The sequence below is a fragment of the Mustela lutreola genome, chromosome 15 (genome assembly GCF_030435805.1).
Source record: "Mustela lutreola isolate mMusLut2 chromosome 15, mMusLut2.pri, whole genome shotgun sequence".
Classification (NCBI taxonomy): Eukaryota; Metazoa; Chordata; class Mammalia; order Carnivora; family Mustelidae; genus Mustela; species Mustela lutreola.
In genome coordinates, this window is record NC_081304.1 from 40,922,763 (window position 1) to 40,950,280 (window position 27,518).

At 39.6% G+C, this 27,518-nt stretch overlaps 1 protein-coding gene across 7 annotated transcripts in view; it reads right to left on the reverse strand.

The window, feature by feature from the left end:
- Window positions 1-240: 240 nt before the first annotated feature.
- Window positions 241-27,518, reverse strand: part of NF1 (neurofibromin 1) — a 252,514-nt gene continuing 225,236 nt past the window's right edge. For 5 of the 7 annotated variants that reach the window (XM_059149024.1, XM_059149022.1, XM_059149021.1 and 2 more), the window contains 11 exons: window positions 27,203-27,329; window positions 25,070-25,201; window positions 23,949-24,084; window positions 22,536-22,693; window positions 20,114-20,236; window positions 19,597-19,724; window positions 19,304-19,404; window positions 18,460-18,602; window positions 18,044-18,090; window positions 16,558-16,774; window positions 241-3,890 (listed from right to left, as the gene is read on the reverse strand). In XM_059149024.1, coding sequence (XP_059005007.1) covers window positions 3,748-3,890; window positions 16,558-16,774; window positions 18,044-18,090; window positions 18,460-18,602; window positions 19,304-19,404; window positions 19,597-19,724; window positions 20,114-20,236; window positions 22,536-22,693; window positions 23,949-24,084; window positions 25,070-25,201; window positions 27,203-27,329 — 1,455 coding nt within the window. In that variant the 3' untranslated portion in view covers window positions 241-3,747. The remainder of the gene's footprint in view (window positions 3,891-16,557; window positions 16,775-18,043; window positions 18,091-18,459; window positions 18,603-19,303; window positions 19,405-19,596; window positions 19,725-20,113; window positions 20,237-22,535; window positions 22,694-23,948; window positions 24,085-25,069; window positions 25,202-27,202; window positions 27,330-27,518) is intronic. The other 2 variants (XM_059149027.1, XM_059149025.1) reach the window with 2 other exon arrangements.

Here is a 27,518-nt window from a genome sequence, read left to right on the forward strand (position 1 = left end):
AGGAAAACTCTTTCCTCCCCTACACATTTCACCTTAATTATTTTACTTTTTGTTTTGAGAGGTTCTGGAAATAGAAAGGTCTTTCCCACGGAGGGGTTAGGGGAGGGAGGCAAACCCAAGGTATCCTTAAAAGGAAGAAAATGGCCTTGATGTTTCAAAAGATCAGGGAGAAGTGGGGGGGGGGGAGAAGTGAGAAATCAGAACTGAGGCATGTGAAGAAATTAAACAACTCCCCACATCTTAGAGCAGATTGAATTTACATTTTACTTAAAAAAATGGGGGGGGGTAGAGTACATACACAGGGAGGAAGATGGGGTGGGGAACAACAGTGATCTGAGATGGAGTTCTACAATTTTCCCCTACAATGATCGGTTCTGACTATTGGGCAGTATCTCTCCTGCTGGCGTCCAGTATTAACAAGGTCGTAGACGAGGGAACTGCCAGAGTCTAGGCCCAGATGGAAAGGAGAGGAAGTTATCATATACAATGTAAGTTTACAATACACAGCATTTTCTTTAAATGATGTGACGCAGTCGCAGGAAGAAGTTAACAATACTAACACGAGAATAATCAAGTTTTTGTTATCCATGTACAGCAACTAACTGCTTTACAAAAAAGCAAAATAATACAATATATCATCACATGTATTTACAGTGTAGTAAATATACTTTTCTGTCAAATTTTACACAAACTATTTACAGGTGAATATACTGCTTTAAAAAAAATTGTGTGGCTGACACGAAGAGTGAATTTTTGTATAAATCCATTGCATAACATTGAATAAGACATGCCTCATTATGCCTGGAGGGTTGTGAAGGGTGTAAAACAAAACGAGAAAACAAACAGAAAGGTCCAAACAAACTAAAAAACCCTAAAACTCACTAAACAGGGAGGGAGGGCTACCAGCTTCTGCCCTGTGGGGGTGGCAGCTGACCGCTCATGGTAGGGTCCTCAGCACTGGGCTCAGGACTGGCCCAGGGCTGGCATTCAGCAATGAACATGTTGGTTGAGTGGATGAAGGATAGAGCTTTGCTGCTTTCCCCCAAAGCCAGTGAACTGTATTTTCAACATAGGCAAACAAGGGCCCACCCCTGGGACTGGAGCAGTGATAAAACAGGTGGGTTATGCACAGTGAAAACGTGATGAGTTGATAATGTTTGCCTCTTAAAAAAAAAAAAAAAAAATCCCAAACAAATGACTTCTAATGTTCTGTACAGAACTTAAATCAGATTATAATGGAAAATCTGCCCCGAACTGCAGGTTTCTCATGCAGATTACGGTACGAGGCCTAAGAGTGTTTCATTTCTCTGGGGAAGCATATTGGTGAGACTTAGCTCACATTCACTTTAGTTACTTGGAAAGCTAGATTTTCCTCAAAAGTCGGAAGTTCTCTAAACAAGGTAAATTTTAAACCTTAGTAGGTTTTCAGATTTCCAGAAGTATTTTCAGTTCAAAGAAGGCTCAAATTTGATTTGTGCAACGCTGATCATTTCATGAGGTACTTCAAGTGAATTCATTCCATTCATTACACTAGAGGGAGATAACGAATAAATTTAAGAAACAGCATACCCTTGGAGAACTTATTATGGAAACGCTATTTTTTTTAAAACAGAAAACCTTTGGCAGTTTCTCTATTTTGACGGGAGAAGCAAAATAGCATAACACCCACCAACATGCACCAAATCAACCAACAAAGAGGAAAAACATGGAACCACAATGATTAAAGGCTCATATCTGCCTTTTATTCCAGGATCCAAGAAGTTGCGGTACCTTCCCAGAAGCACTGGGTTGCAGGAAAACCAAGACTATTGCCGCTTGGCATCAGGATGTTAAGCATCTATTTCTAAACTCAGTTCTCATCTCAGCAGTTTTATAGTCCTAGCTGCTCTGTTACTATGAACATTCTACTCTAACGCAGCCTCTACAATAGTTAAAAACGAAAAGTTTAGTTAATTGCACCTGTCTTCAATATTGTCCAACAATTCTAAGTCAAAATAACTATTAATACTAAAGTTTTTTCCTTTTATTTTGGCAAATGGTTCTTGCTTTTCCCAGACTGTAAACAAATTAAAAAAATTAAATTCTTGTTATTTCTGAATATCAAAAGCAATTTTATTTACATTAACATATTACATTGTTACTGTGTGGATAAATGTGAGATGTGTTATATTATTAAAATCAGAACACTTCAATGTACCATTATTTATTGATTTAGCTGTGGAATTTAATTTACTGAGATCCACTCATGAAACAGCACTACAGGAAGCTCCCCCTCCCCTAGGTATCTTTTCCCCTCCCAAAGCCATTACATCGTAACATATAAAGGGAACCTGGGAGTAGGGGGATATCTTTTTGTAATAAATATGGTTTAGATCTAATCTGGAACATCCAGATACTACTACTATGTTCACTGAAGTCAAATCATTTTGCATACTGCAGGTACCACAAAAAAACTGGATCTGCATTACTGTGGAAATTCCAACACCAGGATAATCCATACCGTTCAGTATAGCAGCAACTCTTAAGGTCCCCTACTGTCATCCTAATGCAGGCTGACCAGTCCTTTCACAGTGATTAAATGCAATTCTATCATATAGAACCCAAATGTTTTGCTAAAAAGATTCCTGATTTTTTTGGAGGGGAGGGGGAAGATTACAAGACACTTAAAATACATGTTATCAAAGAAATTTTTGATAATATACACTATACTCTGTGTTTCTGGGAAAATTATTAAACAAAATAAAAGCATCAGCTACTCTAAAAGTCACGTACCATTTCATTTTGCTATGGAGCTAATGCAAACATCTATGAAAATTACCTTCAAGGAACAATTTTCAATACTTTGTTCATTGATTACCCTGCTTAGAATTATTTAGGAAAGAAGAGAAGGAGCGGGGAAACATATAGTTACTATACTTAGTATAGTTTTGGCTTATAAAAACAAAAAACAACTTTTAGTATATTTAAAGGTTAAAAGATAATCAACGGAGGAAAACAATAAACTAGTTTGGATGACTGAGTTTGGATAAGGCTTCAGAACCCATCGCTTTAATTCGGTAATGTTAAGATATATGTGGTTATGCTTATTTTCCTGTAATTATTGCTAATACTCAAGTGTTAGTACTTCTTAAGAACTCATTACAAAATACCAAATCCCTCATCCCCCCCCACCCCCCAAAGTACCTTGCCTGTGGCTTTATGGTGTGAAGTCACTGAGGTGTGACCTCTATGGTTCCTTCAGGTGTGTAAGGTAAAAAAAAGTCCACAGCTAAAAGATTAAACATACTGGGGTTATAGTAGTATTTCTCCCATAAACTTCTATCTTGAAAAGTGTGTAAATAAGACTAACACTTTACTGTGTATGATGAAGAAGGGGAAACAGAGAAGGCAGAGAGCTCTGTGCAAATGGCTTTCATAGCTGGCCAGTGGTAGCAAGTATTCGAGAATCCATCCTCTCTCACAATTGGGATGTTCTCAGTTCAAGCGTCCTGACCTCCCACTTTCTTTGCAGTTGTTCTGAACACCTGCTTAAACCAGACACACCAAAAGTAGAAGGAAAACAAAGTCAAAGAAAAAGCAGCATTAAATTTAGGCAATGCTTCCAAGAGTTGATCATCTGGCAACATGGCAGACGTGGGCAGGCTCATTAAAGACATGAAGTGCAGCGTCACAGCACGGTGGTGAAGGGGTCACTAGTGACGAGCCCATGTGAGTTATGTCTGTTTGAAAAAGGAAAGAAAGAAAGCTTCACACGATCTTCTTAATGCTATTACGTTTGAAACTGCCAGCGCTTCTTTGCTTCTGCACTTGGCTTGCGGATCCATGGCGAGTTCGTCCACTGTTACAGTGCCCAGTGGTGGGGGAGAGTTCAACGTTCTCCTTGTCGATTCCTGGAGAGAAGCAGAGCAGTTAGTTACTCCCCCTCCTCTGCCATCAAGCTCCAGGTCTGAATCTCATGGTGTGGGTAGGATACCACCTGGCCAATTGTTTTCGCATATTTCAATAGTCAACCACTAGGATGTTTGCAAAGACCTTGCCACACAGAAAATGTCACATTTTGTTAAGCAAAAATTGCTATCATAGCAGAAAAACAGCGTAAGGGGGGAAAAAAAACCGTAACAACTGAGAAGCTGCCAGGGAAAGCTAGAGGCAGGCAGGCTTGAGCTGAATGAAGGCTAGCAGCTACCAGGAAGATTAGGGCTCCTTCCTCCACATCATACCAGAAGCTTCCAGCAGAGGTCAGCTTCTAGCCACATATCCTTACTGGTGTTTCTACACAGAATATACTCTCTAGTTGCAGAAGGTACTGAAATTTGTCACTTCAAAGAAAGGAAGATACTTTCTTCTTTTTTTTTTTTAATCATAGCGCCTCTCCCAAAGGAACTCCGATATTTACTGAGAAAATAATAGAGGCTATAAGTTATACTGCAGACTCTTCTTTAAAGTTTTCAATTATGGCAAATCCCTTCGTGTTCCGCACCTAAAATAGATGCCATTCATTTCTTTCATGGAGGAGACTTAACCTCCAAAAATTGGGCCATACTGTGAATTCTAGAAGCAGTCCAAGCAGTAACTGCATAAAAGTAACCAGAAGCAAAAAAATAAAGGAAAAAAAAAAAGATATTTTTGCCCATTCCATTAGTAAAGATTGCAAATTAGATAGGTAACAGAATAGTGGTTACTGAGGACCGCAGTGACTGGAAGAGGGGAGGCGGGTGGTTTCTTGGGGGTGCTGGTAATGTTCAGTTTCTTGATCTGTATACTTTCCTGTCTGTTACACTTCAATAAAATTTACCAAAATAATCAGTGATTATATCCATCTGTGGCATAACTTGTGGGAGAGCAGAAAGCTGGACAGCATTTTAGTAATTTATATCAAAACAGAAAGTTCTGCTTGATATTTACTGATACAGAAAGATGGCCATAATTTTGAAGTAAGGAAAAAAAATTTCTCACATACAGATTAAAAAAAAAAGGGGGGGGTGGGACAACAGCTTCCAGAAGCTTCCACTTCTGGATGGTGTTAATGCAGGTAATTTTTATTTTACTCTTACTGTACCATTTGAATTTTAAAATATAAATGAAATCTGAGAGAGGAAAAATAATTGGTTTTGGACAAAGCACCATTTCAAGTCTAAAAGTATTCATGTTACAGAAAATGGACGTATATCTACACATGTGCCTTGTGGCTCCTGAGCAGGAAATGGATTTGTGATGATCTTCTAGGAGCCACACATCATTTAGATGCAGACTTGTGTTCAATTCAGAGTGTGAAGTATCTGGAGGCACATGGCCAGATTTGCAGAGGCTCAATAATGGTTTACTGTCTGTAACTTATCAGAGGAACACGGGGTATTTCTTAGTGCTTTTTTATGAAAAAGTGCACTGGGCGAGAGGTCTGCATGCAGCTCAAGGACGTCTGCCACCCCCCTCGAAGAGCCACGCACGGTGGACTGGTATCTCAAATATGCTCTATTCCAATCATATGTGTGGAAAGATGAATGGAAGAAAGGATACCACAATGTCCACAGAAGTTTCTGGCTAACGGAATTCTGGATGATTTTTATTCTCTTCTATGTATCTGCATCTTCTCCAGAGTGAATTTTTAAGAAAAATAACAAAATTGACAGGAGGCTGCTTGTCACCTCCAGCGTGCCCTGAACTCTGTGGTGCGTGTCTGCACAAGCTCCCTCTGGTGCCTTGCCTGTCTCCACAAGATAAATTCAACCCATGTTTTCCTCATCTCCATTTCCTTCAGGATGACTCTGCTGGGTCCTGCCAGAGCTCCCAGCTCCCCCCCCCTCCCTGCTTCTAGATGGCATTTATATGTCTTACATTCTGCCCCTGTTACCACAGCTTGTGTATACGTCTTATTTCCTCTATGAGAATAAAAGCACCTAGAAAAGCAAAGATCATTTATTATTCATTTTCATTTTCTGGTAAGATTTAGTTGGTATCTTTTTCAGTAAATATTGGTTGAACTGAATGCTTCCATTTTAAAATATGATCATTGCTGTAACTCAGAGCCCAAAAGCATGCAGCCCCTGATCTGCAGGGTGTGGTGCCACATTTTGAGTGGAAAAGAAAAGAAAAATATTCTTTTTTAGCTTCCTGCATTTGAAATTATCATGAACTTAGTGCATCTGACTTTCCATTTCCTTAAATCTGCTTGTGGCCTACAAGTTCAAGTCCACAGTTTCTTATGTGGATTCTTATCCTTCACAGAAAATAAGATTTAGGCAAAGCTAGGATTTAAACAAACAAGGGTTTGAAACAACTAGGGGACAGCTGTCAGGAGGAGCCCAGTGTGGCCCACCACGAGGAGGGACCGTGGCTCTCTGCCTTCAATCTGCCACCCTGGGGCTGGTTCTTGTATGCCCACCTGCGACACGGCATTGCTACCGAGAGACTCAGCTCACTCCACGGAGAAAGCAGTCATTACGCTGCAAGGTGGCAATGCTTTTATCTGAGGACAAGGGCCTGCTGCCCACCGATATTCTTAAGAATTAAAGTTACAGGGGCGCCTGGGTGGCTCAGTGGGTTAAAGCCTCTACCTTCGGCTCAGGTCATGATCCCAGGGTCTGGGATCAAGCCCCACATTGGGCTCTCTGCTCAGCAGGGAGCCTGCTTCCTCCTCTCTCTCTGTCTACTTGTGATCTCTGTCAAATAAATAAAATATTTTAAAAAATTAAGAATTGTCAAAAATTAAAGAAAAAAAGGAATTAAAGTTACAGAAGTTGGGGTCACATAGATTAAGTCACTAGGGTGAAGCTAAGGATATTCTATTTTCTGTTAAACAATTAACCTTCAGGGGCGCCTGGGTGGCTCAGTGGGTTAAAGCCTCTGTCTTCGACTCAGGTCATGATCTCAGGGTCCTGGGATCGAGCCCCACATCGGGCGCTCTGCTCAGCAGGGAGTCTTTTCCCCCTCTCTGCCTGCCTCTCTGCTTACTTATGATCTCGGTCTGTCAAATAAATAAATACAATCTTTAAAAAAAAAAAGCAATTAACCTTCAGACCTTTAAATAAAATTTTTAAAACCTTATTTATTCCTGTTAAATGTTAAGGATAGAAAGCAAGGTATAAAGTCTTACACATATGAGGGTCTCTACTAGGTAAAAAAAAAAAAAAAAAAGACAACAGAAGAATATGTACTAAAATGTAAACGAGGGCGTCTGGGTGGCTCAGTGGGTTAAGCCGCTGCCTTCGGCTCAGGTCATGATCTCAGGGTCCTGGGATCGAGTCCCGCATCGGGCTCTCTGCTCAGCAGGGAGTCTTTTCCCCCTCTCTGCCTGCCTCTCTGCTTACTTATGATCTCGGTCTGTCAAATAAATAAATACAATCTTTAAAAAAAAAAGCAATTAACCTTCAGACCTTTAAATAAAATTTTTAAAACCTTATTTATTCCTGTTAAATGTTAAGGATAGAAAGCAAGGTATAAAGTCTTACACATATGAGGGTCTCTACTAGGTAAAAAAAAAAAAAAAAAAGACAACAGAAGAATATGTACTAAAATGTAAACGAGGGCGTCTGGGTGGCTCAGTGGGTTAAGCCGCTGCCTTCGGCTCAGGTCATGATCTCAGGGTCCTGGGATCGAGTCCCGCATCGGGCTCTCTGCTCAGCAGGGAGCCTGCTTTTCTCTCTCTCTATCTGCCTGCCTCTCTGCCTACTGTGATCTCTCTCTGTCAAATAAATAAATAAAATCTTTAATAAATAAATAAATAAATAAATAAATAAAATGTAAACGAACAGTGATTATCTTAGAGTGGTGGGATCATGGGTGATTTTTTTCCTTCTATCCTTTAAATTTTCTAATTATTTTCTTAATGAGCATGTGTTTCCTTTTGGTAAAAAATGTTTAAGAGTCACTGACTTAGTCCCATCACTCATAGCCAAAAGCTTCCACGCTATGTGAGAGGCTGACATCCTACTTCCACTCTCAAATTAATTTTCATCTCAACTCTTACTTTTGTATGTGTGTTTTCTTCCTATTCAGTGACCCAACTCTATAAACCACACACAGGTAAATGTGGTAAAACTGATTCCCAACCTCACAGCAAAGCTGTATTACCTTAAAGATCAAAGGAGAAGCTGACATATACACCGTGGAGGGCCATTTTTAAGAAAAAAATTAATTAAACTGCATTGTATTTATACGAAGCTACAGCATTTTCGAGAAGCCAAGTTAGTAAGAAGCAGCAATCATAGTGCCCGGTTCTGACATTTCTGTTTCCCAGCATAATTAGCATGTTTGAGAATTTTGGCAGCAGCCTTTCTTTCTGCCTTCTATAGTGAAGTCTGGTCTTAGCATTCCATAGGAAGAACTCTCAGATGGTCAGCCAGACTGCTGAAATGCAGGCAGAATCCACCCTGCACTGGTATGGGCTGTAATTTAAATTAGGAAGCAGACCCTGGTGTCACCTCTCCGAGGCTTTGCACTCTGGTCTCTCTTAGGCCCCTAAGTATTGGTTCACCCTTCTGACCCTCAGTGGGCACAAAAGCAAAAAAACAAAACAAAAACAAAACAAAAAAAAAAACCCAGGAGGTGATGTAAACCCCAAAACTACCACCTGAATGAAACAAAGGTAAAAACTTCTGTGGTCCTGATTTCCTAGTTTAAGTTCTCCCACAGACAGGCTGTGGTCAAACATGCAGCCAAATTAGAAACACGCAGGACGGAGGAAGCTGAAATTCTATGCAGTAGTGCATGAAGAAGCACTACGCTTCAGTGAATTGTGGTGGTTCCTGATAAAGATGAAATCCTAAATAAAAGGTGTTATTGGCCAGAATTCAGTAAATCAAGAGGGAAAAATGATTAGAGTGCATGATGGTTAACTGAAGTTGTACGTCTATCTCCTCTGCTTGAACATGAGTTCCTTGAAGGCAGGTATAGGGTTTATTTATTTTGACAGCTGGGGATAGATCCAGCCTGACGAATAATAAAACACTTCATTTAAAAAATTCACCTAAATTTTAAGCGCCAAAATGGCTTTCCCAAACTGGAACCTCATACTTTCATGAAATAATAAAAGGATGGAATCCCTTTCAGTTCTTGAGAAGCTGAAGAAAAAGGGGTTAGGTGATTTGTGAGAAGTCACACCCCCAAAATAAAAGACGAATAACTCGCATCTCACACCACCTGCACGGGAGGGCTGGCAGGTTAGCTGACTCTGCGCTGCTTAGTTGATTACATCTATGCTATGGCAAACCTGTCAGAAAAATCTTATGGCATATATGAGAGGGCAAACATATCAGCAGGCTCATTTGTTTCATACAATGATGCAAACATGTCAGAAGACCCAGGTCCGAGTCTTGGTGGGATCAGACCCTAATTGGTTTTAGTTCTCAGTCTGTCAATTAAGGATAAGAGTAGATGTGCCTATTTCAAAGGGTTGTTAGAACACTCAGACAGGATCATCCAGGTGAAGACTTTCTGCACACAGATAAAATAATTCTACACAAATCAAGATGCTCCTAATACCTGAAATTAAAGACTAAGTGACATACTGAAAGGAGTATTAGAATGAATGCACAGTACTTGAATTTCACACTAGAATGTGTACCTAAGTTAATGCGAACCAGTACAAAATATAATAAATCGTAAAAGAAAAGGTAACTATAGCTTATTCTTAGGGACAGTAAATACCTTCACGAAGACATGTTAAATATGTGTTTAGAAATATTTGTATTTTAAGCTAGATATACAAAACCTTAAGAATTAACAAAACTTTTAATGTACTTTCTTTCTTTTTTTTTTTTAATGTACTTTCATCAGTTGCCAATACTTCCTTTTTGTATTTGGCCTAATCTTTTTGTATAATAGTTACAGAAGAGTTAAAAGAAGACAAGGCAACTTTTATAAATTAGATAGAAGTGCATCACATTTTCTTCTTCTAAGTCCTTAGAGCTAACTAAAGACCATATTCCCTTTTTAAAATATAGATGATAAGAGTACACAGCCAGCTTTAATTTCTAAGGAAGTACTGGGATTGATTTATACTGGGGGAAGACAAGTATTTCCTATGCTAAAAACTCTTCCTCAAACCACATACCCTGCTTTCTCTACTAACTCTCCCTGGGGTTTCCTGTTCACCCGCCTGTGTTTGCCCGGGGCAGGGACCGCATGTTCTGTGTTCACGGGGGAGTGGTAGCAGCTCGTTCATGGACACAGGATGCACGGCCCTGCAGGGTCAGTGAGCACCAGACCTTAAAGCAGTGGTTTTACAAGTGCCTCAGGTGCTAAGCCAAACGGTGCTGACAGGGCTCGGTGAATGAAGTCTCATGCCATGTGCCCGGGATGAACGCGGGGGAAGCGGCATGTCGTGCAGAGATGGCGGAAGGAAAGAGTACCTTGATGAGGAAACAGCCGCATGAAAACTGCCGACTTAGAACAAGGCAGAGAAGCTTCACAGACACAGGATGGAAGGAAAGACAAAAGTGAGTGATGTCCACAAGGCTTTTTGAAAGGGTGAATTACGAGTAGATATTGGACAACTGTTATGTTCCGTGGTTTTCAGAAACAATCTTCTGAATTGTTGAACTCTGACCATTAATTTCCTAAATATCACACTCTAAATAAATGTTAGGACTTACAATTTTACAGATAGATGTGTTTTTACCACCTTCTTTGGAATGAAGAATTTGAAGTCAAGAATTAAACTAAAAAATGAAAAGAAAAATTAGCAGAAATTACACCAAGCAATTGCTCAGTTTAAAATTATTTTTCTCCCTTAAATCCAGGGTAATAATAACACAGAGAAAGATGGGAAAGAAATTAAGAAAATGCCAAATAAAGGTCTGGGGATACCATATGCAGTGGCCAAAAACATTAAATTGTTTCAGGGATTTTAAGTAGTCTCGAAAGAGACGCCTTAAGTGTCTTCTAAGAGGGAGACATTTGAAACCTGGTGAACGTATCAGGAGTGTTACTGACTCAGGGCTCAGCCTCCCCGTAGAGAAACGGTGCTGATACCCTACCCATGCACACACAGCTGTCAGCGGCGCTGATCACCCAGCTGCCCAGGAGGAAGGTCTACGTTGAAGAAGCTAAGTGACGGAGTAACTTACAGGCTTGGACACGGCCCCAAATAAAGTGGAAGAGGTGAATTAAAACAACAATAATCCTCCAACACACAGTAAAATAAGCTGATCAAAGGCGGGGGGGTGGCGGGGGATTTTTTTTTTCCTAGTAAAAAACATTTAAAATAGACCATATGGCTGTTTTGTTCAAAAAATTGTAACACACGCCTCACATTTTTTTGAGGTAAAAAATACATTATAAAAGTTTTGCTGTAACTATTACCTGTGTGTTCCAAATAAATGTCTCTTTGATCCATCAGAATACTCTGTAGTACAAAGTACAACATAACAAGCCCCATGAGAGAGGTCAAAATGACTCTTTCTGTGTACACTTCACCCTCTTACCCTGACATCCACCTGAGGGCAGGTATTATGAGCTACTAGCTACCCCCCTTCCACAGGTCTCAGAAGAGTTCCTTGTATGTAGTGAACAATGAATCTCTGTAGGATTAAGTATCTGGGATTCTGGTTATTTTCTACTGAGCACTGTAGTAGTAATCTTGCACTTAAAATCAAAGAACTTGCATACATGTAGAATTTGTTAGAAGGAAGTAAAAACTTGAGCTCAAAACCCAATACTGAGACCCAAAGGCAAAAACTGTCAAGTCTCTGGTGACCAGGGTCTTTCCCGTCTTTAAGTGGCCCAGATTATCTAGTATACGTCTACAAAATGGGTCCTCAAATGTTTACTGAATTAAATTACAGTGTGAAAAACATTGGGAGACACTGGCAGAGTATAAATTAAAACTTAATACATTGGAAGCGGATCTATTTAATTTCCTAATGGGTACTTAGTCTATATAATTCCATCTGGATTTCTATTCCTAGTATACTTGGTCTTCAACATGAAAAGAGGATGGAGGGAGACTGCACTTGAGAAGGTTATAAAACATGCAAAACTATGGCTTTAAAAAGGCTTCTTTGCTCATTACCTAAGAAGACCATTCATGGCTGAGTGGTAGAAATGCTGAGACCACTCACAGCATTTTTAAGTGAATAACTTGGTTTTTCTAGCTCTAAATCTGGTTCTTCCATTCATGTCCAGCTCAGCCACACTGGACCTAACAGGGGACCACAAAATCACCTTGGCATATCTTGTATGTCAGAGAGTAAATTTTATGGATTCTCTTCAGGGCTCTCTTAGTGACATTTGGGAAAATCTGAAGAGGCAGAGTTTTATGTTCATTTGGCTAAAAAGTTAATATAAATTTACATGCACTGAACTCCACTGACAGCTCCACTGATGCCAATTTCAATTTCAACTAGGGAGGGAGTCAGAAGACAGTCATTTACACATTTTAAAATATAGACTTAGTGGGGCGCCTGGGTGGTTCTGTGGGTTAAGCATCTGACTTTGGCTCAGGTCATGATCTCAGGGACCTGGGATTAAGCCCCACATTGGGCTCCCTGCTCAGCAGGGAGTCTGCTTCTCTCTCTCTCTCCCTCTGTCCCTCTCCCTGCTCATGAGCTCTCTCTTTCTCAAATAAATGAAACTTAAAAAAAATACAGATTTAGAAAATAATCCTCTTTGTGCTAAGGGGATAGACAAGTGAGCTATGATAGTTTGTCAGGAAGAATGGATTTTCAGAGACAATTGCTTTATGTAGTGACCAACACTTTCTCAGAAGCTGGTGGCTGATGAATTACCACCCCCCCTCCCCCAACATAAGTTAATATATTATTTAAGTAAGGTTTAATGCCTGGGAGTGGGAGGGAGTTCATGAATCTTATTTAGCTGATTTGACAGTGAGAATGCTGGCTGGTGACCAATAAGAAAACACAGCTTAGTGGCTGATCCTTGTTAAGTACCAAAGATCTAGAAAGCAGAGGCTTGCACTGACAAGGAAAGTCTACAGCAGAGTGGAGCTCTACGCAGATCAGTGACTTTTGCCTTTTGACATAGGGCAACAGAACTTTCACCTGCTTAAAGCTCAGGAGACTGGGAGCAGATTAATGTTGGGTTATTTGATGACAAGCCACATCTGTGGCTCCACTTCAGGGAGTGACATGAAAAAAATTTTTTTTTAAGATTTAATTTATTTATTGAAAGAATGTGTGAGTGAGAGAGAAAGCACAAGCCGGGGGGTGGGTTGGGGTGTGGGGGGGCACAGAAAGAGGGAGAAGCAGATTCCCCATTGAGGAGGGAGCCGGACATGGGGCTCGATCCCAGGACCCCAGGATCAAGACCTGAGCCAGACGCAGCTGCTTAGTGGACTGAGCCGCCCAGGAGCTCCTAGAATTTCTTTAAATATTTCTGCTTATGAGGCTCTTTGGCAGTTCAGTTGGTTGGGCATCTTACTCCTGGTTTCAGCTTGGGTCACAGTCTCGAGGTCATAGGATGGAGGTCCTGCATCAGGCTCCTCACCCAGCTCGGGGGCCTGCTTTCTCCCTCCCTCTCCTTCTAACTCTCCCCCAATTTGCACGCTATCTAAATAAATAAAATCTTTAAAAACAAATAAGCAAGTAAGTGAATAAATAAATACTTCTGCTTGGGACTTGGCTGATGGGGAGTGGAAACAGGAACCTATTTTGATTTTTATACAGCCAAACATCAAAGTTGAAATGCTAGGCTGAGTTGAGAATCTGAGTTAGATTCATTACTTCCTTCAGCCCTTTGATATCAGCAAACTCAGCTCCATTAAGAAATGAGGAGATAGGAATATAAGATTCCATGTAGCTAAAAAACAGTATACCTAATTATAAATGAAATATTAGCTCTTAAAGAGGTATTCTATAAGAGCAAATGGCAAAAGCACAGTAATTAGATACATAGATAAATCAGGATCACTTCATGGAGACAAGCCCACAATTTGGAGATACAAATGGGTTTGCTTCATAGGAGAGTATAACCACTACTGGAAAGATAAACCCTTTTCCCAAAAACATGTAGTAAAATAATCTGGCAAACTGAGGATACAGAATTTGCAATTCAGAGCCAGGAAATGCTGAGTACCATGATTCTACTTAATTAATTCTTTTAAAGCTTGTTTTAAAGCTACTTTAAAAGCTTGTTTCCTTTGAGAATAGTCAAAGGCTTCCAGGCTGTGGTCATCTATTCAAGCAGTCATCTAAAGAACTACTAAAAGTAACACTATTGGTTTAAAACTGTAACCAAAACCACATATACTATTTTCTGATTTTTAGAAACAATTCTTAAAAAAGAGGTTGCAGGATACGACTTATTTTTTAAACAACCAACACAGGATATAAGCAATTAATCAGCTAGCAGGAAGATCTGTACTGCTACCTCTGTTTCCAACGTGGTTATTCTAGGGTCTCCATTAGTGGGCAAAGATGGGCAGAAACCTCTCTAACAACCAGTTGTTAAAAAAAAAAAGTTAATATAAAAACAAATAACCACTTTCGACAGGTTTAAAAGGTTTTGCCCAAGTGGCAAAAGTTTGGTCAAAATAAACCAAAATTTAAAAACAGTAGGGCAACTACAGACAGAGTATGAATTTTCCAGTTGTCATTAACATTATAAAGAACAAGTAATGCAGAAAACAGAGAGCTCTATGGAAAAAAAAGTAGTGGTGGACTAGGGTAAGGCAGATGGAAGTAATGAAACAGCAATAGCTAAACAAATAAATGAAAGAAACAGGGACACAAAGGGAGGGAAGAAAGCTGATCATAGATATGGAAAGTGATGAATGTGGTAGAAAGAGCATGGGCCTGGGTTCTGGATAAGGACTGTGTGATAAAACAATTACCTTAGCTCTTCTAAATCCCTGTTTCCCCATCACACACAACATGGTGAGCCTAGAACTAAACAATCTCTACAGTGTTCCTTAGCTCCAAAATGCCAAGATTTGGAGGTGGGGGCAGGGGATGCAGTGGTGGGGGAAAGAGTTCAGTGGCTACAATATCTAGAAGTACATTTTACATTTTTCCCTGGCTTTAATGGTTGAAATGCTGATAATGGGCCAGGACCGCAGGCATATCCTTGGGCAGTGCTTCTTACACTCTAGTGTGTATAAGAATCACCTGGAGTGTTTATTAATACAGACTGCTGGCTGGGCCTAACTCTTGGGACTTTCTTATGCAGGAAGTCTGGGGTAGGGCTCTAGTATCTGCATTCTAGCGAGCTCCCAAATGATGCTGATGCTTGTCTGGGATCACAGTTGGAGAAACAATGTCCTAGGGAATAAGTGACAGAGGGCAAATGAACATGTCCTAGGGAATAAATGACAGAGGGCAAATGAATGTGGTTATATGCAGAAGAAATGTTGGCCAGACTTCTCTTATTACTTGGAGGAAAAAAGAATCGGTCAATCAATCAATCAATAAATGCTGGACCAAACAATTTGTTTCCTCTGCTGGCCAAAGCTTTGTAGCTGACTCAAACTGAATAGATGAATTATTTTAATAGATAGTTATTTTAATACCATGGTTTATAATATGAGTTGGATATTATATTTGCCAAGTTCTTCAGGCCTTCAAAACTACTCATGCAAGATTGGGATTATAAATCGGGGTCTCTATTTATGTGTCTTGAACATCACTGTAGGCTATTACTAGGATTTTAAAAAGAAAATCCATGCTAACACCCAAAAAAAGAACGATGTACAGTAAATATACATCGGTGCTTCAAAAGTAAAATTTTCAGATAATGGAACTTTAAACACAAAACCTTTTGAAAATTTTCACCATTTTCCATTCTGAATGGAAAACATGACCAAATGGAAGCTTTCCCTCACTACCCACTGTCATCATCACACACAATGGCATCAGTTCTGCACTGAGTAACACCTCAGGGTTGACCAGAGTTGTAGGAAACCATTCACTCTGACACCGAATGAGCCTGGAAGTCTACAGGTTTGCCATTTCTGCCGTCTTGTGTATCTGAGCCCTGCGCCGGCTGTTAGCTAGTATTTCTCAGTGCATCCACCTTTTAGCTGCACACTGCATTGGCACACTTCGCTCGTGTGGAGCTAAAAGCGACTCTGTGGCAAGGAATATGCTTATGTGCTTTAAGATGTCATTTTCTTGAGGTGACGTTTCTCTGGTTGTTGATTTTCCTAGATTTTCAGGTTGGTCTCTGGATGGTTGTGTTGTTGCTGGCAACAGGGACATGGGTACTACCATACTTTGTGGATTTCTTGGATACAGTATGCTGTATCAGAGACATAGAAGCCCTTGAGGCAAGGCTAGTCTATCTAGTAAGGGAATTCTCATTCTCTTCACTTACAGGGTGAGGTAGCTTAGAAGTTGCTCTTTCTGCCCAAACTCTAAAAACTTATCAACCTTAGAACACTATGTGAACACTCTAAACATTTCACTATCTTATGAATAACTGTTTGAAAGTAGAAAGCTTTATAGCATAACAAAATTCAAATCAGCTATAAGGTAAAGAAGAAATGTAAGATGAACCTCGTGATAAAAAGGAGCAAAATCTACTATAACCTGATAACAAGGGAATTCCTGATGTTGGTATATTAATATTATTGCTCAAATTTATATAAAGATTACATTTACTAACCTGGGGAATGCTGGGAAGTTGCAAGTGAGGTCATGGAATTAGAAAGGTTAAGGTTAGCAGTAATACTAAGCTGGCTCTGCACTGCAGGAGGATAAGGAGAAGTGGGTGTCAGGAGGGACTCCTCACTGGTTTCTTCATCAATTCCAGGCAAATACGTGTCAATCAAGGCATCAAGAAACTTAACAATAAGCTCAGCATAGTCTGGGATTTGTGTTTGCTGTAATGGAAAATAGGAAATTATTTTAGCTCCATTCTTTTTTTTTCTGTAAATCCCCTTTGAAGCCAAAAAAGATTAACTCAATTTTCGTTCTGGGCTTAATGTACTATTTTTCTTCTTGTGTACTAGAGAGCACTAAAAAAAGGGGGTGGCGTAGGATTGCCAGACTACCATGGGACTTCCGACTGGGAACTCTTCAGCTTACACCTATACCTTCCAGATGACCCTGCGATTACAGACAGCCATGCAGAGGCAAAGACTGAATTAACCCTGAGACAATAAAACCATCAGCTACGATGTCTAGTCAATTTTCCAAAACAAGAAAATGAGCAGAGGCTCATCATGCCAGCTGCCGTTTAGATACTCAACTAACTGAACACTGCGTAGGGCAGAGGGTTACTGGCAATCGAACTACAAACCTTCCTGCAAGATATACTTAATTTCTAGGAATTCAGGCCCATTTTTTAAATGACAGCCTTTGCATATCAAGAGATATTCAGTACTAACTGAACAAAATAAAAAACTAAATACCTAATTCTTAAAACTAGAGTAAGATTTAGATAATTCACCTTGATTTAGCACCCCTGCATCTAGAACACTGCACTAGGAACTGGGGTGGGGGGAAACAGAAGTCCTGCCTTCAAGGAATCTCAATCCATCTGGAGGGACCATACACAGAGACAATAATTAAGAACACATTTATGTAGCACCATATCAACTAATGCTAATCAAAGAAAAAAAATGAACAAGAGCAAGTAAGAATATATTTCAGATAAAAATGAATCTAATCCAATAGGCTAGAAGGAAAAATATTTTCATGAGAGTATTTTTTTTCATTATGTAATTTTAAAAAACTGAGATTTCACTGACATATAACACTGTATTCATTTTGGGTCATGAGGTTGATTTTAACCATAGGTCGTGCTCCTTCCTAATTATAAGATACTTAAGTTAAGTGTATGCATTGCAATCATCAAACACACAAACGACCGAGAGCAGAAAACTTTACAGAGGTTTATCACACCCTTCTGAGAAGTCAAGCATAAACTGGACTGAGTTATTATTTTTTTTTTGTAAAAACTGATATATACATGTATTAAAGGTGCTGCCTCTTAGAAAGAATCTTGTGGTAGAAAGCATTTTATAAAAATAATGTGTTTATCGTGAGTCATCATTCTGGTTTTCAGCATATTGTGTGCTCTTAAAGCAGGCACACTAATAGAATAATAACTTTCATTTTGTCAATAGAAAAAAACAGATTTTTCTTACCTTTGAAAAGGGTCCCGCAAACCGCCACAAGCCATTAAAACCAAAACCTGCAACAAACCAAATGTTATTCTTATAATAAGCACGACAGTCTTTTAATCTTAATAGAAATTATGTTATATGGTTGATGACATTTAAAACCTAAACACACATTGAAAACATTTTTTCAGAATGAATGTCAGAGTAGACTAAGGCTCACTAAAAACACACTCAGTATAAAACTGTATTTTAATCTTAAGAAGTTTTAAACCAGTTCCTTACTGAACATTCGTCTAATGGAAAGAGTAGAAAATAGCATATGGAGAGAGAAGTATCAACAAGTCTATCCCTTATAAAGAATTCTTTAGTTGGTACGTTCTGTTAACAGTGCACACACTAGCAAGTTCATCAACCACCCTCCTCCCAAGACACTGATTTACTTTGTAAGTAAGATGTTTGGTACTGTGGTGGGGATTCTTCATGGTACACCACACTCTGCACGATTCCATGAATTGGATTTAACAAATTTGGATCTTGGCACAATGACAACAGGGTGTTGATCTTAGAGTCCAACAAATTGTGCCTAAACAAAAGCAAACAAACAAAAAGCAAACACAAGAACTTTTTAACGGGAAATTAAATGGAAAATATATACTGGAAAACATATTTGAATAATCTGAGGCTAATATGATCTCAGCTCTTGAGAGAATTAAATTCATCTTCCATATAGAAGGTTTTTTATTTTCACTCAGCTGTGGATAAATACAAAAGCTCTACTAAAAAAGAAACCAAAACAGGTACCTAGAGTGTCTAATGGTTTGCTCCTAAGTGAGGAAATGAACAATGAATAATGCTCATCACCATGAAGCACTTAAGAGGGACCCCTGGGTGGCTCAGTTGGTTAAGCATCTGCCTTCTGCTCAGGTCCTGATCCCAGGGTCCTGGGATTAAGCCCTACAAGGAGCCTCCTGCTCAGCAGGGAGCCAGCTTCTCCCTCTGCCCCTTCCGCTGCTCGTGCTCCCTCTCACTCTCTCAAATAAATAAATAACATCTTTAAAAAAAAGGAAAATCAACAAGATAAAAAAATGTTTTCCCTAATAGGCCATAACTAGCCTTAGGCCCCCACTAAACCCACTGTCTCTAAACAAAAATTTCTATCATGCTGTCTCACATTCCCCTCTCCACAGCCAGTGAACATTACTGGATGATACTTCTCCTAAGCTTTGATAAAACATACGACTTCAAGACAGATATGGAAATTAAACAAAACCAGAAAATACTTACACGACAGGAAAAACCTTGGGGAAAACAACACTGGCTTCTGCTAAGTATTCATAAAGAATTCGCTGATCAAACTCATCTGTGGTGTATTTTACCAGCGTGGCCTGCCAAAGGGCAAAAACGTCAACAAAACACATTTTATTTTGTGGCTGTGTTGTTACATGTTCTGGTGAGAAGGACAAGACAATCTTCCTTTCAGGTTTTTAACATTTAAGGGCCTCCTAAGAGTAGACTGGAATAAACACTTGAGGGCAAACCCCCTCCCTGGCACCACAAGCAAAAGGCAAAAACTTTACCAGAACAGTAAGAAGAAGTGCTTGGATCTTCGGATCAGTAAGTACTTCTTCATCCAAGAGAACATTTGATTCAGACACTGAAACTTTGCGTAAATGCGGGTGTTGTGATGAGGAAATCCTCTGAGTTTCTGCAGGATGATATGAAGACAATCAGCTGTATTAACTGAACAGATATACTAGATACCACTTCACCTAACATATTTTAATGATACTTCTAAAATTCAATAGCTTTTTAGTAGGCACTTAAAACAGCAACATAAACATCATACAGAATTAATAGTCACCTATACAAAAGTTCTAGCTGGCTGTTTACAATGCTGTATATATCATATATATGATTACTTTTTATACAGGTTTCAGGATAGCTTTCATTTTAAGGACTGTATAGCTTATCTCTGAAAAAGCGCAAATGCGTCTACATTTCATCCTAAAGATTCTAAGAAATGGCTGGAAAGCAAATGTGGCTCTCCCACCTTATTTTCAATGATCTAGATCAATTATTAACTCTGTTTCTCACCCATTTCATAATCAGTTTCTGCTACTCTCCTCATTTTGGGGGGTGTTGTGATCCCTGATTCCATTTCTTGCCTTTTAGGAGCCTTTGTGTCTGATATCAAGTGATCAAAACTTTTCCTTGTTCCTATAAACAAAAGTTACAGAATATGGCAGTTCATTAACCACAGTGTCTGTGAATAGGATTTTACTAAAAAGAAAATGTTTGGACATCAAGTGTTTAAGTTTTCACTTAAGGACCCAAAGAAAGCTCAAATATATCCCTGGGGCAGAGTTTCTGTCCTTGGTTCTCCATCTTGTCACGAAATTTGGCCCCATGGCTTTGCATCTCAGGACAGGATGTGCCTTACTGGTCCAAATTAGACTGGGATCACATTCACTACATGGTAGGTAGACCAGGCCGCGCCAGCAAGTGCAATGATTAAGGATAAATACAGGGGTGTGCACTGGTCAGGAGCAAAGATCAACTACATCTGAACAGCTTTTCCTCAGTTCAAGAAATTCTGCTCAGGGCCAGAATTAGTCATTAACAATATGAAAACTTGCCAAACGCAGGCAAGGTCAAAGTTTGATTTTAATTCATCAGTCTCTGAAAACAATGTCTGCCTGCCTCGAAGTACTAAATAACAGATCTACTGGGAGATGCTTCAAAAATGGCAAGTAGTACGGTAGTACCTCCGCCTGGCTGTGAGTCTCTCTAGCGTGTACCACTCTACGTGAAATCCCTTTCTCTAGTTAAAGTACCAAAAATGGATTCTTGGGACTTGCACTCAATCTCCTCTGCTCCACTTCACACATCATCTCAAACCTGATTTCTCTTCTCCATTCTTCCACTGCTCCTGCCTTAGTGGAGGATCCACTCCGTCTCCGGTTTGGATGTTCTATTTATCTCTTACACGGTCCCCTTGCCAAACATCTTTTCCTATTTCTCCACGCTGGAGCCAGAAAAACTTGCCTTCAAACAAAATTTGGTAATGTTTCTTCCCTAAAGATCCCTGCTGGATACGCAGCTAAATTTCTGAACGTTGCATACAAAGTCTCCGGCAATCTACTTCCAATCCTTTGCTAGCCTGGTTTCCTACAGGTGCTTTTCTTGACTTTTCTTCACTCATGCTCGACTTCCTTATCCTGCGTCTGTCAGGCAAGCATGTATTGAATTTTCAAGACCCAGTTCCAATGTTACCCCCTCTCTGCAGCTTTTCCTCCTTTCCCCAGATGCTCAGTTACCCCTCAGAAGACATCTCCTTTAATGGCACCTATGGATGCTGTTGTAATCAGCTTATTAGAAGTCTTGGCCAGCGAACATGAGCTCTTCAGGGCAGAGACCATGATTTACTCATCCAGCACATGCGCTGAACAAACTCAACAGAACATTTTCTCTGAAGTTAGTTTTTCATTTACAACTTCCTTAGCATGAAAATCCAGAACTACAAAACACAAAGTAACCAGGAAACTCCTAGAAGACCTTTTTGTGACAAAGCATAAACAGAAACTAAAGGTAATGACCCTGCGTGGCTAGTAACAGTGATCAATGCTCAAAGTTTCCATTTCTTTCATGGCTTACTGGCAGGTTATTTATTTCACGCTTCATTGCTCACTGCTTTCCTTGTGAACAGAAACATTTTCACAGTACTAAATATACGTAAAAATATGCTTGTACGGATAGCTGAAACCCACTGAGCCATTCACAGTGTTGGTCCCTGACATACGGATCCTGATTCCGAAGTATTTCTCTAACAAGGAGAATTTTAGCCCAAGTTGCATAAGAGCACCTTTTCCTTTCCTTTGTGGTGAGGTAGGATCAGTGAACGCTCTCATGATTTACTTCCAATTTTCATGAAGGGAAAGGGTCTCTCAGAACTTTAGGTATCCTTATTGACAAATAAATGCTGACATATCTGAGCAATCTTAACTTTCAAAACTCATATCTTCCTATAGAAATAGAAAAACACACTAATCAAAAAAATGTGTACTGTCTTTTAAGAGAAAAGATGGCAGAAAGTATTACTGCAGCTTCATACCCTACTGACGTAGTCTGCTCTCAGACAGTACTTTCCAGAAACCATATTGTTAAAGCCCTGCGCCTGCGTGCAGCAAAAGGCCTCCTTTCCCGTGAGAGGCTAACGTCTCCCCTATTCTCATTTCCCCACTGTCTGGCCAAGGCAGAACAAAACAAGGACAGCCACAGCATTCAGTCTAAGAATGAGAAAAGAACTCTTTCAAGATCCCATTCTTATTCCTCTGTCTTAACTGATATGTCTTAACTGACAATTAAACTCTTATAGTTGGCATCAAAAGCTTTGCTACATCGAAATGGAAAATTTTGATAATTCTGAACAGCTTCAAATAATTTTCCAAGAGTAAAAGTACCTGACCATTAAGAAGAGTAAGTATAAAAAAATTCTGTATCATTTAGGTAAACTAACCTAGCAACTTCTTCGTATTGGCCTGAGAAGGCTGCCCCATGTCCAAACTCATGGATTTCCTGGCTCGGGGACTGGTCTGGCCCACGGTTGGATAGGTGGCTGCAAGGTACCCTTCAGAACCTTTGGGAGATGACCACGGCTGGTTCTCCTTTAGTGTCCTGAGAGATTTAAACAATTGAGAAGAATTAAGTGACAGGTGACAAAGACAACCACTGTTTGCCCCTCTTAGTTGGCTGTCCTATTTCCCAGTGACAACAATCACTTAATTTAAAACTGCACTCTAAAGGGCTTTAGGGTACAAACTATTAGTGTATGTTTAAGAAATATCTTCCTTCCTTCTTTCTTTCATTTATTCGGAAAATTTTCTTAAAAATGAGCACTGTTTTTTCTTTTAGTGCTTTTGTCCTTAGCACCTACTTTCTTGCCATGATGTCTGGTATGCGGTAGCCGCTCACCAATGCACAGCAGAATTGTACTAGTTGATTTTTTAATTGGGGAAATCAAGTCTAAACAGGCAACTATAGTTTGGGTTTAAAAAACCAAGAAAAGTAACTATACTTTGACAAGGGAACACAACAAAACTCATTTTTTCCTTTTCATAACAAGAAGGGCATATCTCAAAGAAATATAATCAAAGGGATGACCAAAGAATAAGACTGTTGAAAGCTAAGTATACCTGGAAAAGGTATTTTGCATACTTTGTTAAAATCTCAGTGGGAAACTGTAGAGGGCTTTTTAATTAAAAAGTGGGATGGTGATAAATTGAATGATATAAGCTTTTCAGATCCAAGATTATTTCCCTATGTTTAACACTATACCTCAAACTCAGATACTTCTGCTTAATTGAAAATACAGAAAGTCTCCAAAATAGTGCCATTTTCATATAATTTCTCCATGTTGTCATGAAAAATATGCTACCTAAGACCACATACAGCAGTGGACATAATATGACTATCTTATCATCTGAAACTATACTCTGGAAAACTCTTAAATAACTTCAGCGTGGTAAGAGTACACACTACAAATGCGGGGGCATGTGCATCTGCACGAACTGTACAGCTCAGCCTCCCGTCATTCAGTATGTGATGTTGCCCACATTCCATGGTAGTTTTCCCCAGGCCCTTTTTTACAACCCAGTGATTTCAAGATCATCTCTTTTCATTACTCAACTGGTTTGTGCTTAAAACAGGTGAACTAATGTTAACAGGACAATTAGCTTAGAGGAACTGTCTGACTACTAATCCACAGAGAACACTATACATTTATAAAAAGGGTTTTAGTTATATATTCTTTCTAGATTATCTTTTCCCCTATATATTACCTTCTGGATTACTCTTGCTGCTTGCCTCTGCTAGCATGGAAAACTGAAACCTGATTATAAGTACATAATCACGGGAGAAGAAGACCACTGACCTATAGCTAGGGTCGCCATGGTGGACGGGATATGTATCCATAGGAACATTCTCCATTGAAATATCAGTAAGAAGAAGAGACTTTCTATGTTTTAGGCTACAGCGACTTCGAACCTCCTCAGATACTGTGAGTAAGGCTAAAAGGAAAAAGAAGGAAGGTTAGGAAATTTAATAAAAATTCCAAGTGTGACTTGAAACAGGATACATTGCTTACAACCTCTTGAAGAGAATAATACCTATTAGACATGCAGATAAAGAGCCCTAGAGAGTGTGAAGGGTAAGACCACTTAGGACAGACTTTCTTACCTTAAAGCGTTCATGGTCTGTTCTGGAAGACTTTGTAAACATGAAATATATGGAGATTTTAAAAGAATCTTGTATTTCTCAAGTGCTATGATGTAAATTTGATCTCAAAAAACACAGAATGTAATCAGAACAGGTACTATAAGGTCCATTTTTCAGAAAAAGAATAATACTCTGAGATGTTAAATGATGTGCCCAAGGTAAAAAAAAGTTGCTACAAACTGTAGTCTGCTAACTGGGAATCAACACTTTCCTCTGAACAACTACATTCAAGACCTGTATCATACATAGGTGCTAAGTGTCACTGAGTGAGGAAACACAGACTGGGTAAGAGAAAATGAGAAGGTTTAATGGGATAGTGGGGATGGGCAGACATTCCAGGTAAAGCAAATGGCATCAGGAATACATACAAAAGAGGCAGAAAGGGAAGTAGATGGGCTTAAACTAGCTCTTCTGTCTGGAGGGGTAATAAAAAGTGGGGCTTATGACATTTAGGGAAAGACAGCAGAATTAGGAGAGCTGCTGAAGAGCCCAGGATGCCAGGCTGAAGCTTTTAGATTTTATAACAACAGGGAAGCACACGCTGCCAAAGGGACCAAAGATGACAAAGGGAACATATTCAGACTCTAATGCAAATTCTTTTATGAGGTAAAATCTTTTGGCAAAGCTTTCAAAATCGTAACCACCACCACAGGACCGGTTTTTGAGCTCTTTACCCTGCCAAGCAGCCAGCTGAAGGACCGACAAGTGTCTGTGTCATCTGGGCGGTCCTTAGATAGAGATATGGTAAGACTGATTTTGTCTATTTTGAATCTTTACCTGCTAAGTAAGCCACGCTCTGGGTGTTCACCTCAAACTTGTCACAGTTTCTATGTTTGTTAACCAGAGTTAGTAGTGTATGCAAAATTCTGACTGTTCTCGCAACAATGGCAGGTGAAGGATGTCTGTACCCTACAAAAAATAAAACAAGACATTAATCCACACTTTCCACAACTACTTCTTAAGCTCTTACTGACTAGCAACCCTGCAAGGATAGGAAACATAAGGGATAACTCTTGCCTTCTGAGAACAGCTGTTTGGGAAGGTGAAACATACGTACGTGAACAGTTAATTACATGAAAGATTAAGTACCAAACATGTGTAGAAGAGAATACTATTCTCTGAAAGGGAGGAAAATAAGGAAGGATGGATGCTGTTTCAGACATTCCATTCACTAAAGCAGTGCAGAGATTTAAAAAAAAAAAAAAAAAAAGTAGATATTTGAGCTCACCTTAAGATATCTTTTGAAAACAGTGTTCTACCTCTTAAAAATTCTTTTTTCTAATTAAAGGAAAAAACCTAATGCTATAGGATGTATATGTTCTCAGAACAAAGAATAGGTTTGGTCAGAGTAAGCTTGGCTTTGGACAGCCTTTAATCATTAGTGCTAGTCCATTTTAAAGATTTTTTTTTTTTTTTTAGTTTATTCATTTGAGAGTGAGAGAACCAGCTAGAGCACAAGTTGGGGGGTAGGGGCAAAGGGAAAGGGAGGAGCAGACTCCCCATTGAGCAGGGAGCCTGCTGCAGGGCTCAGACCCAGGACCCGGAATCAAGACCTGAACTGAAGGCAGATCAACCAACCAAGCCACCCTGGTGCCCCAGTGCTACTCCGTTTTAAAGAAGGGAATTTGTACACTGAAAATATGTGGTACTCTTTGAAATGCAGAATCAGCAAGCACTTTATCAGCCTCATGCAATCTTTCTTTTTGGCATCCTATTTTAAGTGTAGTATCTTTGAGCAATCCCTATTCACTTAGAGATTAAAGCTATTACTATTTCTCCAGAAATTTCATAAGGTAAAGAAATCAAATGTTTACATTGACAGTAGTGGGTGTACATACACCTGTCAGGTAAAAACTGGGAGAACCTTCATGATCCCTCAAGCCTAAGAGTCATATTCATTGATTTACAAAACTGCAGATACAAGCTAGAGCTTGAGTCTCCAACTGTGGCCAAAGCCAGTGCTGCTAAAGACCACTGGTTCATGCCAGCTGCTCATCCCAAGCCTTACTTTACACTGCCTTTGCCTCTGTCTTACCACTATGTGCTGTTCCTGTTAGCCATGGTCTCTGGCCATGGCTGTTCCACGTTAGTAAACCAAAGCTAACCCACAGTGGAGTCAACAGTGGGGAGTGAAGCCAGTAGAGGCAGTGAGTGAGCTGGCACTGAGGACTAGGAGACCACTGCTATCAGCAAATCAAAAATTGGGAGAGATGAGGATGGGGTACAAGAAAGGTGAGGTGCTATGGTATGTAACAATGTGACTGAGCAATAATACCTTAGAAACAAGTTGAAGAAAATCTGTGATCAGATCTCTAAGATACCATATTCTAACATAAGTTACTCAAGTAACATCATTTATTGATTTGCAGTCTGTCTTATTTTAAATAATCAAAAAGACACGTAGTGTTATCTAATAATACAGCTATTAGAATCTAGTATTTAGGATTATTTCAAGAGCCAACTCCTTTGTTGCATTTTAAAGGAAATTGGATAATTTACACAGCAATTAGGCTCTATTAAAATATATACAGAGTAAAACATAGCTCAATAAGACAGCTGTATCTGCATTTAAAGTAAGATATATGAGTGGTGCCTGTGTGGCTGAGTGGGTTGTACGTCTGACTCTTGGTTGCAGCTCAGGTCATGAACTCAGGGTTGTGGGACTGAGCCCCGCACTGGGCTCCACAGCCAGTGGGGAGTCTGCTTGAGATTCTCACTCTCTCTCTCTCTCTGCCTCTCCCTGCCCACCCTCTGTCTCCCTGGAGCTCTCTCTCTCTCTCAAATAATCTGGGGGAAAGGAAAAGTAAGACGTATGAGCCAAATTATATCAACTGATTTCAAATAACAATTTTAGTTACTTCTGGCTTCCTGATATCATTTCTTAAAAATATTCTGACACAAGGCCTCTACCTTTTAAGAGGTGTCCAACCAGTGCAAAGTTGAAGTTAGAGTTGAAATTGAGTCCAACAAAATGATCCATTTGCTTGCAGTGCCATTCCAGAGGATTCCGGATTGCCATAAATACTTCCTCTGGACTCTAGTAAAGATAATCAGAATATGGTTGATGGGGTTCACACAAGAGCTTTACTTACTGGTTTAAGACTATGTTCGTAGCTATGATAAGTAACCCTTTCAAGTGAAGAGAAATTATTTTCAGAGGACTACAGAAAACCATAGACCATTTAAGATACCACAAATAAATAAGTGTGAGACAATCAAGCATATA